At 47.3% G+C, this 22754-nt stretch overlaps 1 protein-coding gene across 1 annotated transcript in view; it reads left to right on the top strand.

The window, feature by feature from the left end:
* TTC21A (tetratricopeptide repeat domain 21A) overlaps positions 1 to 22754 on the top strand; it is a 325510-nt gene that overhangs the window by 85924 nt on the left and 216832 nt on the right. The window contains exons 6-7 of the mRNA XM_063925168.1: positions 5404 to 5561; positions 7089 to 7173. Of these exons, the coding sequence (XP_063781238.1) occupies positions 5404 to 5561; positions 7089 to 7173 (243 nt within the window). The remainder of the gene's footprint in view (positions 1 to 5403; positions 5562 to 7088; positions 7174 to 22754) is intronic.

Raw genomic sequence — 22754 nt, 5'->3', positions numbered from 1 at the left:
AGGGGGCATGCCAGCGGCTCACAGAGCGCTGTGCATGCCCCCTCAGTGACGAAAACGGGGCGTGGCTCGCGATCGCGGGTCCTCCGCAAAGCCACGCCCCCTTTTCCTTAGGGCACGCCCCCTTTTTCGGGAGCGAGCAACGTCGTCTGCCAAGGCCGATGCCCAATGTCATAGTAGAGAGCATGTAAAATCCAAAAAACAAAAGTTCAGTAAAATGACCCAAAAATCAAAATTGAAAGCGTCTGAGGAGAAGCGTAAACTTGGCAATATGCCATTTACGACATGGAGTGGCAAGGAACGGCTGAGGCCTTGGCCTATGTTCATGGCTAGTGGTTCAGATTCACATGAGGATGGAAGCATTCATCCTCTCGCTAGAAAAATGAAAAGACTTAAGCTGGCAAAAGCACAGCAAAGAACTGTGCGTTCTTCTAAATCACAAATACCCCTCGAGAGTCCAATTGTGTCGGTTGCGATGCCTGACCTTCCCAACACTGGACGGGAAGAGCTTGCGCCTTCCACCATTTGCACGCCCCCTGCAAGTGCTGGAAGGAGCACCCGCAGTCCAGTTCCTGATAGTCAAATTGAAGATGTCACTGTTGAAGTACACCAGGATGAGGATATGGGTGTTGCTGGCGCTGGGGAGGAAATTGACAAGGAGGATTCTGATGGTGAGGTGGTTTGTTTAAGTCAGGCACCCAGGGAGACACCTGTTGTCCGTGGGACGAATATGGCCATTGACATGCCTGGTCAAAATACAAAAAAAATCAGCTCTTCGGTGTGGAATTATTTCAACACAAATGCGGACAACAGGTGTCAAGCCGTGTGTTGCCTTTGTCAAGCTGTAATAAGTAGGGGTAAGGACGTTAACCACCTAGGAACATCCTCCCTTATACGTCACCTGGACCGCATTCATCAGAAGTCAGTGACAAGTTCAAAAACTTTGGGTGACAGCGGAAGGAGTCCACTGACAACGAAATCCCTTCCTCTTGTAACCAAGCTCCTGCAAACCACACCACCAACTCCCTCAGTGTCAATTTCCTCCTTACCCAGGAAAGCAAATAGTCCTGCAGGCCATGTCACTATCAAGTCTGACGAGTCCTCTCCTGCCTGGGATTCCTCTGATGCATCCTTGAGTGTAACGCCTACTGCTGCTGGCACTGCTGTTGTTGCTGCTGGGAGTCGATCGTCATCCCAGAGGGGAAGTCGGAAGACCACTTGTACTACTTCCAGTAAGCAATTGACTGTCCAACAGTCCTTTGCGAGGAAGATGAAATATCACAGCAGTCATCCTGCTGCAAAGCAGATAACTCAGGCCTTGGCAGCCTGGGTGGTGAGAAACGTGATTCCGGTATCCACCGTTAATTCAGAGGCAACTAGAGACTTGATTGAGGTGCTGTGTCCCCGGTACCAAATACCATCTAGGTTCCATTTCTCTAGGCAGGCGATACAGAAAATGTACACAGACGTCAGAAAAAGAGTCACCAGTGTCCTAAAAAATGCAGTTGTACCCAATGTCCACTTAACCACGGACATGTGGACAAGTGGAGCAGGGCAGACTCAGGACTATATGACTGTGACAGCCCACTGGGTAGATGTATTGCCTCCCGCAGCAAGAACAGCAGCGGCGGCACCAGTAGCAGCATCTCGCAAACGCCAACTTGTTCCTAGGCAGGCTACGCTTTGTATCACCGCTTTCCAGAAGAGGCACACAGCTGACAACCTCTTACGGAAACTGAGGAAGATCATCGCAGAATGGCTTACCCCAATTGGACTCTCCTGGGGATTTGTGACATCGGACAACGCCAGCAATATTGTGCATGCATTACATCTGGGCAAATTCCAGCACGTCCCATGTTTTGCACATACATTGAATTCGGTGGTGCAGAATTATTTAAAAAACGACAGGGGCGTGCAAGAGATGCTGTCGGTGGCCCGAAGAATTGCGAGCCACTTTCAGCATTCAGCCACCGCGTGCCGAAGACTGGAGCACCACCAAACATTCCTGAACCTGCCCTGCCATCATCTGAAGCAAGAGGTGGTAACGAGGTGGAATTCAACCCTCTATATGCTTCAGAGGATGGAGGAGCAGCAAAAGGCCATTCAAGCCTATACATCTGCCTACGATATAGGCAAAGGAGTGGGGAATGCACCTGACTCAAGCGCAGTGGAGAATGATTTCAAAGTTGTGCAGCATTGGATCCCCATGTGTGGACATCAGCCTTCTGAGTATCATGTATGTCCACCCAAATCACGCTGTCTGATGCCGGCCCCCCGTTTTTTTGAATGGTCCAGCTCCACAACCCCATGTGGCTGCAGACTGTCACTCACCTGAGGTCAGCTGCCGCACTGCGGCCGTCTTCGCCAGACCTGATCTCACATGCGTAATGCAGCTCCTGCGCAGATCATTAAACATTGGAGATTTGCATAAATGTCAGATTTACGTAAATCTCTAAATCAGGCCCCATGTGCCCCATGTATAGATCTCAATAACAACCACATCCAGTGTTGGACTGGCCCACAGGGGCACAGAGGAAACCCTCAGTGGGCCCCACTGCCTGGGGGCTACCACCTCCTCTATGGATCAGGTTCCAAAATGTGCACTTGAATTATACATATATTACCTTATACTGCACAGGTCTATGGTGTATTCTTTTCAGTACATTGCTGTTATTAATCTGGTACATAATCATGCATGCACTAGCGGTATTTACTATATAAATATATCAAGGGGCCCAGATCATGCACTCTCTGATATATAGCAAATCCTCTGTGTGAGCTGGCCACACCCCATCTGGAGACTGGCCACACCCCTGCACATGGGCCCCTACCACTGTATTCCCCCAGTGGGCCCTTCATTTCCCAGTCCGACACTGACCACATCTGCTTATGTGCCAGAGTTACTACTAATCATTGTTATCAGTATGTACTTGCACTTACCCCAAACTAGGTACAAGATAAGCCCAAAAATATGCATTTTCTATAACCACACGCTCTGCATGGCCCGCAGTTGCAGTAACACAACCTCACTGGACTTTGGGCCTGATTCAGACCTGATCGCTGCTGTGCGAATTCACACAGCGGACCATTATCGAATGACTGCGCATGCGTATGCACCGCAATGCGCAGGCGCATCACCAAACAGAGACTGGATGGTGAGAAAATTTTTATCACAAGGCGTTCACAAGGTGATTGACAGGAAGAGGACATTTGTGGGTGGTAACTGACTGTTGTCAGGAAAAACGCAGACGTGCCCAATCGTTTTCAGGGAGGGTGTGTGACGTCCGCTCCAGCCCCGATCAGCCTGTTTGTATTGCACTGTAGGAGTAAGTCCTGGGCTGCGCACAGACTGGAATAAACATTCGATGGTGAGTGAGTTGCGAACGGATTTGCAGCTGTCCGCTGTCTGGCGGAATTTCCGCTCGGCGTACACATGCATTCACACACTTGCACGGGGCGGGTTTTCACTCTCCCTGGGCAGCGACTATCTGACCGCAGACCTCTGCAAATTTGCAGCACAGCGATCAGGTCTGAATTAGGCCCTTTGTCTTCATGTGAACGTTCACCCAGCACACCCCAGTTTCCCCTCTTCAGTGTAGGTGTGTGTATGACAATGCATGGCCCGTACTTCTGGAGATGTGTAGGGCAAATTCACCTAGGGTACGCTTTGCAAACAGATATACGTTCATCTCTGCTTGAGCCCTAGTGTGCACATGTATTTGTGTGTAATATAGAGTGGGGAACAGACTGATGGGAATAATTATTATATGCATAATATGGTGGTCCCGTCTCCTCCCTTTTCCAGTGCCAACTCCTCCCCTCTCCGTAATCTGCCCACCACTTGGGAACAAACTGACCCTCTGAGTTAAGACCAATTGTCATTACCTGCCAACGTGATCTTTATCAGCAGAAAATGTAACTATTGAACGGTAGAAAATGTTTCTATGCTAGGCATACTTGCCTACTGTCCCGGAAGCTGCGGGAGGCTCCTGTTTTTTGGGGTATCCCCCCGCACCCCCCGGAAGAGTAGGCAGGTCTCCCGCATCCTGCTCGCACCCTAGTCATGCGGGCAGGATATAGACATCCACTCCCGTATTCGTGGGTCCGTGGGAAGAGGAAGGGGTTCAAATTACGCAAATCATGTCATTTTAGCCCCACCCCCTTCCCGCGGACCTGCGAATCGCGTCATTTTCCCGATCTGGGGTCGGGGCTTGATGATGTCACAGCCCGCCCCCGCCCCCCGAAGCCTCGTGCATTGTCTCCTCTCCAGGCTTCTACCGAAGAGGAGAAATTGAAAGTAGGTAAGTAGGATGCTAGGTCACAATCAGTGCAGTAGCTGCACATCTATATTACCAATTTCAGCACTGAGCAGCTAAGGTACTGTAGTCATATAAAAGTTACACATTACAAAGAAATCATACAGCAGTTGTTTTTTTCTTAATAGCATCTATATAGACCCAGAACCATGGTAATATCTAAGCATGTAATAGTTTTAGTATACCAACACCTTTAACAATTACATTTTAATTGTTTGAAAAAAAAAACCAACAACACCTTTAGTGCCTACAAAAGCTGTGCTATGGTGTAGCAGTACATGATAAGAAGGGACGGGTCAGCGTAAGGGCTGCAGCGCGACGTATACTGAGCATATTGTAGAACTCGGCTATAAAGGGGACATACCAGCCCACCTGCAACTGGTCCCATATCCTCAGTGACGCCATGGCAGCAGCAGAGTGCGGGCTCCTGGGCACTGATGGGCAGCAGTACAGGGCTGGGTGGAGGCAGATGTCAGCTGTGCTCTGGACAAGGACTGCGGCACGGCGGTCGTCCTGAGCCTGTGCCCTTGGGGGGTACATCATCTGCAGCAGGTCAGTGCCAACAGAGTGATTCCATCTGCTTCCGGCAGCGGTGGCAGCCTCCCACATAGAGGAAGGCTGGAACTGCTCTGCCTCTGCCAGCGCTCTCCTGCAGAATAGTAAGTGTCTCGAGGCATGACTGAATGTGCCAGTTCGCAGTCGGTACCCACAGCTTCCCTCGACCTCTATAACCCACAGCAACAGCAAGTGGGCGGGACTGGGGCTGTGTGTTACGGAGGGGGTATCACCCTGATCGCCCCCCTCAAAATCCGCCGCTGGAACATCAGCATTGAATGTAACTGAGAATCGGCCCTGTGTGTCTGTAACAGGTACACTTGGGAGTTTATTTACCAAATTCTGTAGCTGTTTTTTTGTTTTGTTTTTTGAAGGAGGTTTTAAAGCAACCATGAATATACCCCTTAATATAGTACTGATTCTCAATAAATAATTTTATATGCAAGAGGAACATTAGGTCCCTAATAAGGCAGTTTTGTTTTTCATACTGTATATTTCTTATTTGTTTAGTTTATTGTAATTTTTTCCTTGGCAGGCTGAATGTTTTTTCATGCAGAAGAATTTTTCTGGAGCCTTGGATATAATTAATCAAATAATTGTAAGTTTTCCTAAATTTACAATAGCACTTACTTTAAAGATGAAGTATGTGCTCGCACAGCAAGACTGGGATCAAAGCATTGAAATAGCACAACGGTAAGACTGACAATTTTATGTTCCAAAAAATATATATATATTATGCAATGTGAATGTATATTAGAAAATGTTAATGTCTGATTAATTATTGAACTATCTTCATTAAACCTTTGCTTTCTGAAAAACATTTGTATATACAGTACACTGAGCAGAAGTAGTAGTAGTAGTAGTAGCTTTATGATCAGTGTCTTGGAGCCATATTTATAATTTCCTAGTGTTTTTTTTTAACTGTATGGTCCATGCTATAGGCCAGGAAGCCAGTTTTCGGCTAAAAACTATTGTCGGGTCTGAAAGGGTAAGCAGAAGAGGTTCCCCAGTTTTATTTTTCAGCCGACATGGGGGGTAATTCCAAGTTGATCGCAGCAGGAAATTTTTTAGCAGTTGGGCAAAACCATGGGGGTAATTCCAAGTTGATCGCAGCTGGATTTGTGTTAGCAGTTGGGCAAAACCATGTGCACTGCAGGGGAGGCAGATATAACATGTGCAGAGAGAGTTAGATTTGGGTGTGGTGTGTTCAATCTGCAATCTAATTTGCAGTGTAAAAATAAAGCAGCCAGTATTTACCCTGCACAGAAATAAAATAACCCACCCAAATCTAACTCTTTCTGCACAGGTTATATCTGCCCCCCCCCCCCCCCTGCAGTGCACATGGTTTTGCCCAACTGCTAAAAGAAATCCTGCTGCGATCAACTTGGAATTAGCCCCCATGTGCACTGCAGGAAGGGCAGATATAACATGTGCAGAGAGAGTTAGATTTGGGTGTGGTGTGTTCAATCTGTAATCTAAATTGCAGTGTAAATATAAAGCAGCCAGTATTTACCCTGCACAGAAACAAAATAACCCACCCAAATCTAACTCTCTCGGCAGATGTTATATCTGCCCCCCCCCCCCCTCCCCCCCTGCAGTGCACATGGTTTTGCCCAACTGCTAAAAAAAATTCCTGCTGCGATCAACTTGGAATTATCCCCATGGTTGCTTCATTATTTCCAGGTGAAGCTAGACAGGGGACTTAGGGGTCTATGTACTAAGCCTTGGAGAGAGAGAAAGTGAGCGAAGATAAAGTACCAACCAACCAGCTTATAATTGTTTTTTGAAAGACAGCCTGTATCATGGTAACAAGGGAGCTGACTGGCTAGTACTTTATTTCTGTCCACTTTATCTCTCTCAAAGGCTTAGTACATGGACCCCTTATGCTTATGCTCCTTGAAGGTCCACGTCTCAGCATTTTCAGTTTCCTTTCAGAGAATTCTGTTATAACTTATAGCTCTGGATTTGAAAGGGAAGTACATATTACATATTACATTAAAATGATTTTGCGTGTATCATATTGCCACTTTATGTATTTAGTGTATATATATACCCCTAGTTTAGTCCTAGCAATCATAGAATTTATTTTATGTTGTCATGACAAATAATTGTGCTTAGGAATTATGGATTAATTTCACCAGTAGTATATAACAGGACATACTAGAACATACTTCTATTGTTGGGATAAAACTAATATTTTACTGTATTTCATTTTTGTAGAATCTTATTGCTAGAAAGGAACAACATTGATGCATTGCAGATGCTAGTCATTTACTGCCTCACAAGGGAAGGAAATGTGCCTAAGGTTAGTGTGGGTCATTGGCTGGAATCACTTTGGAAAAGGAAGTAAAATCAATAAACATTTGGACAGGCTGTGCAAACTGATGCTTACTCAGCCTCGCCGGTTACTGGTAGCATGCAATGCTAGGGAAATATGTGAGTAGACACTCAGACCCTGACCTCGTCCCTCCTTGAAAACTAGGGTGACACGTCCCTGTTTCTGGGAACGCTGGCCAGTACGTTCCCCCCCCACACCTCCATCTCCCAAACGCCACAGCTTGTCAGTCAGGCAGATGGAGGGCTGCACATGCCCAGGACACATGCCGCACAAACGCAGTCCCTCCACTATCGGAGATGTGCACTAGCCATCGGGTTAGAGTACATCTCTCAATCAGGCCCTTAGTACACTATTTGCGGCTAAGATGGGAAAAAGTAGCAAAACTCATGTAAAAGCACACACATCGGGAATCGCGTGGAGGGATAGGTGTATGAGGAAGCATCTGTATTTATTTTGAATCCACACTTTTCTCTGCATTCACTGGGTAATGATAATGCAGTCACAGTTATACCTAAAGCCTGCTTTATTTATTGCCAATGTATTTATTAAAATGTAGCATCACCTGGACCAATGTACTGTAGCTAGATATAAAATAATCTCACCACAACCATTTAAAGTGTTGTGGGACCATTGTAAAAATAAATAAGTCACACCTTTGGCATATGCCTGTAAGTGCTTGGGGTACTATAGGGTCTCCTCTCCTTGCCCTTACCTGTATAAATGGTATAGTGTACCAAGTCTTCTCAGCAATTATCCTCCTTCTTACATGCTCTTCTCCCAGAGGCTTAGGGAAAAATACTATTACCATATAATGCCATTGTATTCCAGCCACCATGCAATTGGTATGAAAATAAACACCCTTTACCTCACCTACTATATATTTTAGTAGCTTAAACTACAAGTTTCTGCAGCAGGTTACATTGGTTTCCACAGGGAAACATCAGGGTAGAGTGGATCATGATCCAGAGGCACCAACAGGCTAAAGCTTTAGGCTGTCCTAGGATGCATTGGGACCTCCTCTATAACCCCACCTCCAGGCACTGTGAGCTCAGTTTCAGTTGGTGTCTGCAGCAGCAGGTCACTTAACAGGAGGGCTGCACTGGGCAGCCCTGAAAAAGCTTTTTCTGACAGAAAATTTCTTCAAAACTGGGCTGTCAGCGCTGTATTTCATGGTGACACTTCAGCGCTGCAGTTCCATTTCCTCCCAGGCGGCGGCGCATACTCCCACGGCCTGTTCCCGGGTAATTGCGGCAGAGACGCTCTGGCTTTAGGCACACAGTCGCAGTCACTCTCCTGGTTCGCATGGCTGCTACAGGGAGGAGGTAAGAGGGTCCCCCAGACCTGCCATTAAATTGCTTTCCGTCCGCAATCTAGGGAGACGGGTCGCGGCGCTGGTGTGGACACTGTCACCGAACAGGGACCCCACTAGAGCACCAGGGCAATAGAGCACAGGTCGGGTGTACTAACGCCCCATTTAATAAGGCTCGCTAGTACCTGGGGTGGAAGTCCAGCATATGGGAGCTGGCGCTTGACCTGTAGCCTCCCCCCTGTCCAGGGCGACATCTACTGCAGATTTTCCCGCCCTGGAGCAGCCTTACACTCTCCCTCACTCCCTGACTGAGACGCTGGGCGCCATCTTATAAGCATAGTTGCAGCTAGTCTCTGGGACTGCTGGGCAAGGTCTCCCTTGTAAAGCCGCCTGTATACAGCGCTGTGTCTTTACAAACACTTGAGTATTCTACATGTCTTTATACAGACAGCGTTAGTTAAGAAAAAGTGTACCTATTACAGGATATATTGTACGAGTATTCTGATATATACTGTACCTCCGGTCTAGGGCCATGCTGTGTTATATATATATATATCTGTACATATACTAGTCCAGTGCAGTTTTATTGTCATAATAATTATCTGCATTGCCTGTGACTGTGTGTGCCTGTATCTGCTGTGTGGTTTCACTTTCAGTGTTTTCCAGATCTATCACTATATTCTGTACCCTAAGGGACTAGTTGCGTCAGGGTCATATATATATATATATATAAATATATATATATAGTGCGTCACAGTATTTACCTATTACGTGTAGTCAACTGTGTACTCATTCACATAATACCGGATTTATTCACTGGTGTTGTGTACTGTGTCTACAGTAACATACTAACGGATTTATTCGCCGGTATTGTACTCTGGCTTTATCGTACTAATTCGCTCTGTTGTTGCATTTGTGTACAATGTCTAACAAGAAGGGCAATAAGTCTGTGGACGCTCCTGCATCATGCAGAGCATGAGCCAAAGATTTACCAGAGGGGGAAGCTGTGTATGATGGTCTGTGTACAGATCATTGGTACGTCCGCACCTGGTATATTGTGTTCAATTTTGGGCACCACATTATATAAAAGATATCTGTGAACTCGAAAGGGTTCAAAGGCGAGCTATTAAATTGATTAAAGGGCTAGAGGGACTGGATTACGGGGAAAGGCTTACTAGGTTGAATATGTATACACTGGAAAAGAGGCGTCTAAGAGCAGACATCATTAATATCTTTAATATCTTCAAATATGTAAAGGGACATTACAAAGAGTTATCAGAGGAATTGTTTATCAAAAGAACTCTGTATAGGACACGAGGGCACCCGCTGAGGTTAGAGGAGAGAAAATTCCATACGCAGCATAGGAAAGGGTTTTTCACTGTTAAGGCAATAAGAATTTGGAATTCCCTGCCAGAGAAGGTGGTAGTGGTGGACTCTGTAAATGCATTTAAAAACGGAATGGATACATTTCTGACTGAAAAAGATATCCAAGGTTATAGCACTTAAAATATTGACATTGATAATCTGGGAAGAACATGATTTATAGTTGTTAACTAGACATAAAACATTATTTCAGCTGGGACATTATAATGAACTCAGCTTAATACAGAATACAGGTTAAACCCGATGGGCATTTTGCCTCTTTTCAACCTCATTAACTATGTTACTATGTATCATACATCTCCCAGTCAGTCCGCAGCTCCTGTAACCAATCAGGGGCCACCCTGGGCTGTGTTCACAAACTTACTGGGTAAACTGGTGGAATGCCCTACGCCCCTTATGGGACCACCTGTGCCATTATAGCCACAAATTGTCCCTTTGGTTAATCCGCCTTGGGCGGAACATTTGTCTAACCAGTTAACCAATTAAATCATTCTTTGGTCAGACAAAAATCTACTCCAGGTCGCTCTAGTGTCTCTGGGTCATCTAAGCGGGCTGCTTCCTTCTCACAATCCACCAATCTCTCAGATGTTTCATCTGATGGGGAGGGGGGGCATACTGTTCTGTCAGACACTGAATCAGGTGTTTCTGACGAGGATTCTCCATTGTAAATTGATGTTCCTGCCCTTGTGATTGCTATTAGGCAAATCCTACAAATCACTGATGATGAGGATTCCACTACTGTGACTAATAAAACTGATATGTTTAAACGGTAGAAGGTGGTTAAAAATCTATTACCCCGTTCTGACCATTTGGTGGACATCAGGCAGGAGCCCTGGTCTAATCCAGGGAAGAAATTCCCTCTGTCTAAACGGGCTTTGGCTCGCTATCCTCTTCCTGCAGAGTTATGTAACAAGTTAACAAAATCACCGCCGGTGGATTCTCATGTCACCTGCCTAATGGTGTCGTCCACTGTCACTTCACTGAAGGAACTGACAGATAAGCGTGTGGAGGGATGCCTGAAATCTATTTACTCCCTTACAGGTGCTGTACATAGACCCACTATTGTGACCTCTTGGGCTGCAAAAGGAATTGAAGCATGGGTTCAGGCATTAGAGTTAGAGCTTCCCGAGGATATATCTGACAATGCCAGACAATACCTGTCTCACATTACCACCGCTGACTATTACATTCAGGAGGCGTTCTCTGAGGCGAGTGTGTTGGAAGCCAAGGTGGGGACTACGTCTGTCCTGGCTTGCCGTATTCTGTGGTTGAGGTCATGGAAGATGGATCTAGACTCCAAAAAGACTTTGGAGGTACTCCCCTTTAAGGGGGACATTTTGTTTGGGGAAGACCTATATAAAATTTTGTCTGAATTGTCGGCTGCTAAGACTGCCTTTCTCCCAAATACTAACCCTTCTGCACAGAAGGCTAAAGGTACCACTTTTCGTTCCTTTCGGTCTCAAGGAAAAGCAAAAGGTTAGTCATACCAGAGACAATCTCGTGCTCCCACAACCACTAGGCCCAAAGCAAAGCAGTCCTGGGCGTCCCGTCAGCCCGCTTCTAAACAAGACAAGCCTGCCGCATGACAGAGCGGACCTCCCCCTGGGTGACCCCAGGTTGGTAAGCCGACTTCTGCAGTTCACCCAGGTCTGGTTAATGACCACTTCAGATGCATGGGTGCGAGAAGTTGTCTCGCACGGGTACGCAGTCTCATTCAAGAGACGTCCCCCTCGCCAGTTTTGCACCACGGTTATCCCTTCAGATCCGTTAAAGGAGCAAGCTTTGCAAAAGGTTGTGAGTTCTCTCCTGAATACAGGAGTGGTAGTGCTGGTTCCTCTGGCCCAGAGAGGCAGAGGTTACTACTCGACCTGGTTTCTAGTTCCGAAACCCTATGGGTCTTTCCGGCCTATACTCAACTTCAAATCACTGAACAAGTTTGGGAGAGTGTCCAAGTTCAGTATGGAAACACTGCGCTCAATTATACTGGCTATGGAACCCGGAGACTATATGCTATCCCTGGATATACAGGATGCGTACCTGCATATACCTATTGCCATGTCGCATCAGCAGTATCTGTGGTTTTCTATTGGCAACCGCCACTATCAGTTCCAAGCTCTGCCATTTGGACTGGCTACGGCTCCACGTATATTCACCAAGCTCATGGAGTCAGGATCCTGCCGTATCTGGACGACTTGCTGATTTTGGCAAACTTCCACAATGTACTCCTCAGTCATCTGTGGTGTTCAATGAATTGACTCTCGTCCTGCCTCTGGTACAGAACAGGCCGGTTCAAGTACGGTCAGACAGTGGCATACATAAACCGTCAAGGCGGCACTGGAAGCCGTATGTTTATGATGAAAGTGTCAAAAATCCTTCGTTGGGCGGAACACCATCTGCCAGCAATATCGACAGTATTCATTCCGGGCGTCCTAAACTGGGAAGCGGACTTCCTCAGACGCTAGGACGTGCACGCTGAAGAGTGGAGTCTTCATCCAGAAGTCTTTCAAGTCCGAGTGGACAAGTGGGGCCTACCAGACGTAGACCTGATGGCATCTCCACACAATCACAAGGTTCCTGTCTTCGGATCAAGGACCAGGGATATTCAAACAGTGTTCGTGGACGCAATGACATTTCCATGGAACTTTCGGCTGCCCTACGTGTTCCCTCCACTGTCACTCCTGCCCAGGGTACTGCGGAAGTTCAAACAAGAAGGAGGATTTCTACTTCTGGTCGCTCCAGCATGGGCCAGATGGCATTGGTTCTCAGACCTGCAGGGTCTATCGACAGCGCGTCCTCATCTACTTCCTCAACGCCCAGACCTCCTCATACAGGACCCTTGTCTTTATCTGGACCTGGCCAGGCTGGCTTTGTCGGCGTGGCTCTTGAGGCATCACTCCTGAGAGCCAAAGGATTCTCTGAGACGGTCATCCAACTATGTTAAAAGCCCGCAACAGGCATCTGCTCGGATTTATGACAGGGTCTGGAATTTTTTCTTCACCTGGTGTGCTGATGAGAATTATGATGCTTACAGATTCAGAACTTCCAGAATTCTGGCTCTTCTGCAAAGAGGCCTGGACTTAGGCCTTCGTCTGGCCTCCCTCAAGGTTCACATATCTGCCTTGTCGGTATGGTTTCAGAGAAAAATTGCGTCTATACCTGACGTTCATAAATTTACTCAGGGTGTTTTACGGATTCAGCCTCTCTATGTCCCTCCTGTAGCTCCAAGGGATCTGTGTGTTGTCCTGAATGCCCTGTAAGAGTCTCCATTTGAACCTCTTGAGATTGCGGACCTTAAATGGCTCACAGCCTTTCGTCCACCTTTTCTAATATTTAATCGTGACCGGGCAGTTCTTAGAACTCGCCCAGGTTATTTACCTAAAGTGGTGTCATCTTTTCACCTTAACCAAGAGATTGTGGTTCCGGCCTTTATCTCTTCTGATTTGTCCTCCAAAGAGAGGTCTTTGGATGTGGTACGGGCTCTCCGTATATATGTGGAGAGGACTGCCTCTATCAGGAGGTCAGATTCCCTTTTTGTTTTGTTTGGTTTTCACAAACGTTGCTGGCCTGCGAATAAGCAAACCTTGGCCAGATGGATTAGAATGGTGATTGCACAAGCTATTAATGCCCATTCTACTCTGTCTCTTGGACCTTCTTGGGCGGCCTGTCGTAGCTCTTCCGCAGAACAATTGTGCAAGGCGGCTACGTGGTTCTCTGTGAACCCGTTTATTAGTTTCTATGCCTTTGATACTTCCGCCTCCCAGGATGCTTCCTTTGGACGCCGGGTTCTCATACCAGCTAAGGAGCGTTCCCTCCCTTGAGGAACTGCTTTAGGACATCCCCGATATTTCCCTGTGGAAACCAATGTAACCTGCTGCAGAAGAGGAGATTTATGGTAGACTTACATTGGGTTCCACAGGGTGCCCACCCTGACGCACCTAGCTTCTATGGGTTTGTATGGCATTAGCCGCTGGTCCCTTCTCCTGTCGTGAGAATGTGGTTCTATGTGACTAACATCTACCTTCTCACTAACCTGCTCCTGCATTGGACTGGTTAACCAAAATGAGCTCACAGTGCCTGGAGGCGGGGTTATAGAGGAGGCCCCAATGTATACTGGGACAGCCTAAAGCTTTAGCCTGTCGGTACCTCTGGATCAAGATCCACTCTACCCCGATGTTTCCCTGTGAAACCCAATGTACCTCGCAGAAAGAGAGTTAACAATGGTAAGTCTACCATAACTCTCCTTTTCTGTCCCACTTTCCGTTAATTGCTAAGCAGTGCCTTTGATTCTTATGTAGTGTACAGGCTAGTTAAAAGTGAAATCCTGAATGGTCCATTGGCAAATTGCAGTCTGCTTATTTGAATTGTGAAGATTTCAGTGAAAGACATGGGAATGGTGGGAATATAGCCCATGTCCTTAGTTGGTTAAATTGTGCATCTAGTCAAAAGCAACTTCAGAAGATACTTCACTGCCTGGGGGTCATTCTTGACTCCTCCCTCTCCTTTACCCACCACATTCAGTCTCTTGCCCAATCCTATTGTTTACAGTTCCACAACATTGCTGGCATTCTGCCCTACCTCCCAAACCACCAGCAAAACTGTCCACTGACTGATCATTTCTCATCCTGACTACTGCACCCTCCTCCTTACTGGCCTCCCCCCACTCAAGTCACCCTCCTCTCTGCTCTGTACTTAACGCAACAGCTAGGCTTATCATCCTCTCTCTCCACTCCATGTCTGCCTCTCTTCTCTGCCACACCCTGGCACCACCTTACCTACAGAACCCTCTACAAACTCCTACATACATATATACATACATACATACTTCATACCATCCTCTCAGGTCGGTCATTAGCCATTGCCTTTCATTCTCTCTGGTTAATACCTCTTCCTCCCAAATCTAAGATTTCTCCCATGCTGCTACCCTCACCCACCCTATACTACTGGAATGAGCTCCCTTGTACTATTATGCTATCCATTAACCTGCATAGCTTCAAACGGGCACTTAAAACTCACTTGTTCATACAAGCTTACTATAGCCTGCACAGCTTCAAAGGAGCATTTACATCCGACTTGTTTATACAAGCTTACCAGTCCACCGCTTAACCTACCACCACTTAGTTTACCTCATCCCCTTTCATTCTCCCAAATTTCTTGATTCATACCCATAGCTCCCCTGTATCTTCCGTTTGTCTCTCCATCCCTTTAGTATGTAAACTCCCTAGATCAAGGCCCTTCTCCCTTCTGTCTCATCATCCACTACTCTTGCTCACCAGCTATTCTTGCCACCTCCTCCTTGGGCTCTAAGGGGGCGATTCATATGCCAATTGCTTTATAGATGCCCAAATAGGTGGGGTTTAGCCACGAATAGAGGCTAATCCTGTCTAAAGTCCTGGTTAGTGCGCCCACACTCCCATATCACGGACTTTGCACACATTTCTTCTTGCACCTCAGGAGGCAACGAGAAAAAATGCCTCTCCCTTGACTACCAGGCTTCTAAATGGAGCAATAATTGGATTGCTCTGTTTTGCACACCCTATTGGTACCTGAGGGGGAAAATAATTAAATCGCCCCCTAAACCTGTTACTTGCACCTAAACCTGCCCACCCCCTAAACCTGCTACTAGCCTATGGGTACATGTACAGCCTAAGATGAACATTCCCTCCTGCCCCACCTGCATCAATAGCTGAGTTGTGGTGTTATCTGATTGTCTACTGTATTGTACTATGTTACCATGTACTGTTGTGTTGTTTGCCTTGTGTAAGGTGCTGCAGAACATTTGGCACACTATACATAAAGTTTATTAATAATAATAATAATAATAATAAATGAATGGGGAAAGGTTTCAATCTAATCCTACTGTATATACTGACCTCTACAGCGATGAACACTTCCTTCACCCTATCAAATTTTCTCATACGTCCTAGAGGATGCTGGGGTCCACTTCAGTACCATGGGGTTATAGACGGTTCCGCACGAACCATGGGCACTTTAAGACTTTTCAAGGGTCTGAACTGGCTCCTCCCTCTATGCCCCTCCTCCAGACCTCAGTTTTAGAAATGTGCCCAGGCAGACTGGATGCACTCCAGAGGAGCTCTACTGAGTTTCTCAGAAAAGACTTATGTTAGGTTTTTCATTTTCAGGGAGAACTGCTGGCAACAGTCTCCCTGCTTCGTGGGACTGAGGGGGCAGAAGTAGGAACCAACTTCCTAAAGAGTTTCATGGCTCTGCTTCTGGCTGACAGGACACCATTAGCTCCTGAAGGGAACTGAACGCTAGCCGTGCCTAGATGCTCACTCCCACAGCACGCCGTCACCCCCCTCACAGAGCCAGAAGTCAGAAGACAGGTGAGTATTAGAAGACAGATCTTCAATCAAGAAAGTGACGGCTAAAGGTACCGCGCGGCTGGCGGGAGCACAGCGCGCCATGTTGCCCACACATACACAGGCACTGCAGCGTGCAGGGCGCTGGGGGGGTGCCCTGGGCAGCATGAAACCTATGGAAACTGGCATAAATAAGGGGCATAAGTTGCTGAGGCACAGTCCTACCCCTCGCTGAGGAGAAACACACCATTGAAGAGTGGAGCTTCCTCCTCAGTCAGCCAGCACACTGCTCAGCGCCATTTTCTCTCTCTCCTCAGGCTGCAGAGACAAAGCTGGGCCTCCTCCACTACTGAACAAGTATCAGGGTGCAAAACAGGGGGGGGGCCACAGTGAATTTGGTGCTATATAATTGTGTGATTAACATTATAAAAGCGCTGCATGTCAGTGGGCATTTTGTGTTCACAGACATTGTGTTACTGGCGCTGGGGTGTGAACTGGCAAATCCTATCTGTGTCCCTCTGACAGATTTTACTGTGGGTCTGTCCCCTATAAGTCCCGGAGTGTCTGTGGTGTGGTTGTGCACATGTGTGACATGTCTGTGGCAGGGAACTCTGTGGAGATATGTTAGGGACACAGAGGTGTAATATGACACCAAGAGCCTGACTGGGGGAAAGGTTACATGATAGTGTGAATCATATCAGTAAGAGGTTGGACTGAATCTCATACAGAAAATGAAAATAATCTGTTGAAGATGTGATTTTTAATAGTTCTGCCTTTCATCCACAGGGACCTTTCTGGGTCACATACAAATTTGCACAAGTAGTACAAACTGATACCGACACGGACTCTGATTCCTGTGTCGACACTAGTGATTCCAGGGGAATAGGTCCTAAGTTAGCAAAAAAGCATTCAAAACATGTTTTAGCTATAAAGGAGGTGTTAGAAGTTACGAAGCCCCCTCTTTTACCACAAGGAGAGGGTTTACTTTAGTAACGAAGTAATGTAATTTCTCTATCGTCCTAAGTGGATGCTGGGGTTCCTGAAAGGACCATGGGGAATAGCGGCTCCGCAGGAGACAGGGCACAAAAAAGTAAAGCTTTACTAGGTCAGGTGGTGTGCACTGGCTCCTCCCCCTATGACCCTCCTCCAGACTCCAGTTAGATTTTGTGCCCGAACGAGAAGGGTGCAATCTAGGTGGCTCTCCTAAAGAGCTGCTTAGAGAAAGTTTAGTTTAGGTTTTTTTCTTTACAGTGAGTCCTGCTGGCAACAGGATCACTGCAACGTGGGACTTAGGGGGAAAGTAGTAAACTCACCTGCATGCAGAGTGGATTTGCTGCTTGGCTACTGGACACCATTAGCTCCAGAGGGATCGAACACAGGCCCAGCCGTGGAGTCCGGTCCCGGAGCCGCGCCGCCGACCCCCTTGCAGATGCTGAAGCGTGAAGAGGTCCGGAAACCGGCGGCTGAAGACTCCTCAGTCTTCATAAGGTAGCGCACAGCACTGCAGCTGTGCGCCATTTTCCTCTCAGCACACTTCACTGGGCAGTCACTGAGGGTGCAGAGCGCTGGGGGGGGGCGCTCTGAGAGGCAAATATAAACCTTATACAAGGCTAAAAATACCTCACATATAGCCCATAGGGGCTATATGGAGATATTTAACCCCTGCCTGACTGGAAAAATAGCGGGAGAAGAACCCGCCGAAAAAGGGGCGGGGCCTATCTCCTCAGCACACGGCGCCATTTTCTGTCACAGCTCCGCTGGTCAGAACGGCTCCCAGGTCTCTCCCCTGCACTGCACTACAGAAACAGGGTAAAACAGAGAGGGGGGGCACATTAATGGCTATATATATATATATTAAAGCAGCTATAAGGGAGCACTTAATATAAGGATATCCCTTGTATATATAGCGCTTTGTGGTGTGTGCTGGCAGACTCTCCCTCTGTCTCCCCAAAAGGGCTAGTGGGTCCTGTCTTCATTAGAGCATTCCCTGTGAGTTTGCGGTGTGTGTCGGTACGTGGTGTCGACATGTATGAGGACGATATTGGTGTGGAGGCGGAGCAATTGCCAAATATGCAGATGTCACCCCCCAGGGGGTCGACACCAGAATGGATGCCTTTATTTGTGGAATTACGTGATGGTTTATCTTCCCTTAAACAGTCAGTTGAGGACATGAGGCGGCCGGACAATCAATTAATGCCTGTCCAGGCGCCTCAAACACCGTCAGGGGCTGTAAAACGCCCTTTGCCTCAGTCGGTCGACACAGACCCAGACACGGGCACTGATTCCAGTGACGACGGTAGAAATTCAAACGTATTTTCCAGTAGGGCCACACGTTATATGATTTTGGCAATGAAGGAGACGTTACATTTAGCTGATACTACAGATACCGTAAAACAGGGTATTATGTATGGTGTGAAAAAACTACAAACAGTTTTTCCTGAATCAGAAGAATTAAATGACGTGTGTGATGAAGCGTGGGTTGCTCCTGATAAAAAGTTGATAATTTCAAAAAAGTTATTGGCATTATACCCTTTCCCGCCAGAGGTTAGGGCGCGCTGGGAAACACCCCCTAAGGTGGACAAGGCGCTCACACGCTTATCCAAACAAGTGGCGTTACCCTCTCCTGAGACGGCCGCACTTAAGGATCCATCAGATAGAAAGATGGAAGTTATTCAAAAGAATATATACACACATGCAGGTGTTATACTACGACCAGCTATAGCAACTGCCTGGATGTGCAGTGCTGGAGTAGTTTGGTCAGAATCCCTGATTGAAAATATTGATACCCTAGATAGGGACAATGTTTTACTGTCGTTAGAACAAATAAAGGATGCATTTATCTATATGCGTGATGCACAGAGGGATATTTGCACACTGGCATCTCGGGTGAGTGCTATGTCCATTTCAGCCAGAAGAGCCTTATGGACACGACAGTGGACAGGCGATGCGGATTCAAAACGTCACATGGAGGTTTTGCCGTATAAAGGGGAGGAGTTATTTGGAGTTGGTCTATCAGACTTGGTGGCCACGGCTACTGCCGGGAAATCCACTTTTTTACCTCAAGTCACTCCCCAACAGAGAAAGGCACCGACCTTTCAACCGCAGCCTTTTCGCTCCTACAAAAATAAGAGAGCAAAGGGCTTGTCGTACCTGCCACGAGGCAGAGGAAGAGGGAAGAGACACCAACAGGCAGCTCCTTCCCAGGAACAGAAGCCCTCCCCGGCTCCTGCAAAAACCTCAGCATGACGCTGGGGCCTCTCAAGCGGACTCGGGGACAGTGGGGGGCCGTCTCAAAAATTACAGCGCGCAGTGGGCTCACTCGCAGGTAGACCCCTGGATCCTGCAGATAATATCTCAGGGGTACAGGTTGGAATTAGAGACGGATCCTCCTCATCGTTTCCTGAAGTCTGCCTTACCAACCGTCTCTTCCGAAAGGGAGAGGGTGTTGGAAGCCATTCACAAGCTGTACGCTCAGCAGGTGATAGTCAAAGTACCCCTATTACAACAAGGAAAGGGGTATTATTCCACTCTATTTGTGGTACCGAAGCCGGATGGCTCGGTAAGGCCTATTCTAAATCTGAAGTCCTTGAACCTCTACATAAAAAAGTTCAAGTTCAAGATGGAGTCACTCAGAGCAGTGATAGCGAACCTGGAAGAAGGGGACTTTATGGTATCCTTGGACATCAAGGATGCGTATCTACACGTTCCGATTTACCCCGCACACCAGGGGTACCTCAGGTTCATTGTTCAAAACTGTCACTATCAGTTTCAGACGCTGCCGTTCGGATTGTCCACGGCGCCTCGGGTCTTTACCAAGGTAATGGCCGAGATGATGATTCTTCTTCGAAGAAAAGGCGTATTAGTTATCCCATACTTGGACGATCTCCTAATAAGGGCAAGGTCCAGAGAACAGCTGGAGACAGCTTTAGCACTATCTCAAGAGGTGCTAAGACAACACGGGTGGATTCTGAATATTCCAAAATCCCATTTAATCCCGACAACTCGTCTGCTGTTCCTAGGAATGATTCTGGACACGGTTCAGAAAAAGGTTTTCCTTCCAGAGGAAAAAGCCAAGGAGTTATCCGATCTGGTCAGGAACCTCCTAAAACCAGGAAAAGTGTCAGTACATCAATGCACAAGAGTCCTGGGAAAAATGGTGGCTTCTTACGAAGCAATTCCATTCGGCAGATTCCATGCAAGAATATTCCAAAGGGATCTGTTGGACAAATGGTCAGGGTCGCATCTGCAGATGCACCTGCGAATAACCCTGTCACCAAAGACAAGGGTGTCACTTCTGTGGTGGTTGCAGAAGGCTCACCTATTAGAAGGCCGCAGATTCGGCATTCAGGATTGGATCCTGGTGACCACGGACGCCAGCCTGAGAGGCTGGGGAGCAGTCACACAAGGAAGAAACTTCCAGGGAGTATGGACGAGTCTGGAAAAGTCTCTTCACATAAACATTCTGGAACTAAGAGCAATCTACAATGCTCTAAGCCAGGCGGAACTTCTCCTGCAAGGAAAGCCGGTGTTGATTCAGTCGGACAACATCACGGCGGTCGCCCATGTAAACAGGCAGGGCGGCACAAGAAGCAGGAGTGCAATGGCAGAAGCTGCCAAGATTCTTCGCTGGGCGGAGAATCACGTGATAGCACTGTCAGCAGTGTTCATCCCGGGCGTGGACAACTGGGAAGCAGACTTCCTCAGCAGACACGATCTTCATCCGGGAGAGTGGGGTCTACATCCAGAAGTCTTCAACATGTTAATAGACCGTTGGGAAAGACCAATTGTAGACATGATGGCGTCTCGCCTCAACAAGAAACTGGACAAATATTGCGCCAGGTCAAGAGATCCACAGGCAATAGCTGTGGACGCACTGGTAACTCCTTGGGTGTACCAGTCAGTGTATGTGTTTCCTCCTCTGCCGCTCATACCAAAGGTATTGAAGATCATACGGCAAAGAAGAGTAAGAACAATACTAGTGGTTCCGGATTGGCCGAGAAGGACTTGGTATCCGGAACTTCAAGAGATGCTCACGGACGAACCGTGGCCTCTACCTCTGAGGACCTGCTACAGCAGGGTCCCTGTCTTTTTCAAGACTTACCGCGGATGCGTTTGACGGCATGGCGGTTGAACGCCAGATCCTAAAAGGGAAAGGCATTCCAGAAGAAGTCATTCCTACCTTGATTAAGGCACGGAAGGAAGTCACCGTGAAACATTATCACCGCATTTGGCGAAAATATGTAGCGTGGTGCGAGGATCGGAGGGTTCCGACGGAGGAATTCCAACTGGGTCGTTTCCTACATTTCCTGCAATCAGGATTATCTATGGGTCTCAAATTGGGATCCATTAAGGTTCAAATTTCGGCCCTGTCAATATTCTTCCAAAAAGAATTGGCCTCTGTCCCTGAGGTCCAGACTTTTGTCAAGGGAGTACTGCATATACAGCCTCCTGTGGTGCCTCCGGTGGCACCGTGGGATCTAAATGTAGTTTTAGATTTCCTCAAATCCCATTGGTTTGAACCATTGAAAAAGGTGGATTTGAAATATCTCACATTGAAAGTGACTATGTTACTAGCCCTGGCCTCTGCCAGGAGAGTATCTGAATTGGCGGCTTTATCTTATAAAAGTCCTTATCTAATCTTCCATTCGGATAGGGCAGAACTGCGGACTCGTCCGCATTTTCTCCCTAAAGTGGTATCAGCATTTCATCTGAACCAACCTATTGTGGTGCCTGCGGCCACTAGCGACTTGGAGGACTCCAAGTTGTTGGACGTTGTCAGAGCCTTAAAAATATACATTGCAAGGACGGCTGGAGTCAGAAAATCTGACTCGCTGTTTATATTGTATGCACCCAACAAGTTGGGCGCACCTGCTTCTAAGCAGTCGATTGCTCGTTGGATTTGTAACACAATTCAACTTGCACATTCTGTGGCAGGCCTGCCACAGCCTAAAACTGTAAAAGCCCACTCCACAAGGAAGGTGGGCTCATCTTGGGCGGCTGCCCGAGGGGTCTCGGCATTACAACTCTGCCGAGCAGCTACGTGGTCGGGGGAGAACACGTTTGTAAAATTTTACAAATTTGATACCCTGGCAAAGGAGGACCTGGAGTTCTCTCATTCGGTGCTGCAGAGTCATCCGCACTCTCCCGCCCGTTTGGGAGCTTTGGTATAATCCCCATGGTCCTTTCAGGAACCCCAGCATCCACTTAGGACGATAGAGAAAATAAGAATTTACTTACCGATAATTCTATTTCTCGGAGTCCGTAGTGGATGCTGGGCGCCCATCCCAAGTGCGGATTATCTGCAATACTTGTACATAGTTATTGTTAACTAATTCGGGTTATTGTTAAGGAGCCATCTTTAAGAGGCCCTTTCTGTTGTCATACTGTTAACTGGGTTTAGATCACAAGTTGTACGGTGTGATTGGTGTGGCTGGTATGAGTCTTACCCGGGATTCAAAATGCCTCCCTTATTGTGTATGCTCGTCCGGGCACAGTACCTAACTGGAGTCTGGAGGAGGGTCATAGGGGGAGGAGCC

This window comes from Pseudophryne corroboree, chromosome 5 (assembly GCF_028390025.1).
Source record: "Pseudophryne corroboree isolate aPseCor3 chromosome 5, aPseCor3.hap2, whole genome shotgun sequence".
Taxonomy (NCBI): domain Eukaryota; kingdom Metazoa; phylum Chordata; class Amphibia; order Anura; family Myobatrachidae; genus Pseudophryne; species Pseudophryne corroboree.
This window is presented reverse-complemented; position numbering and strand designations above follow the sequence as displayed.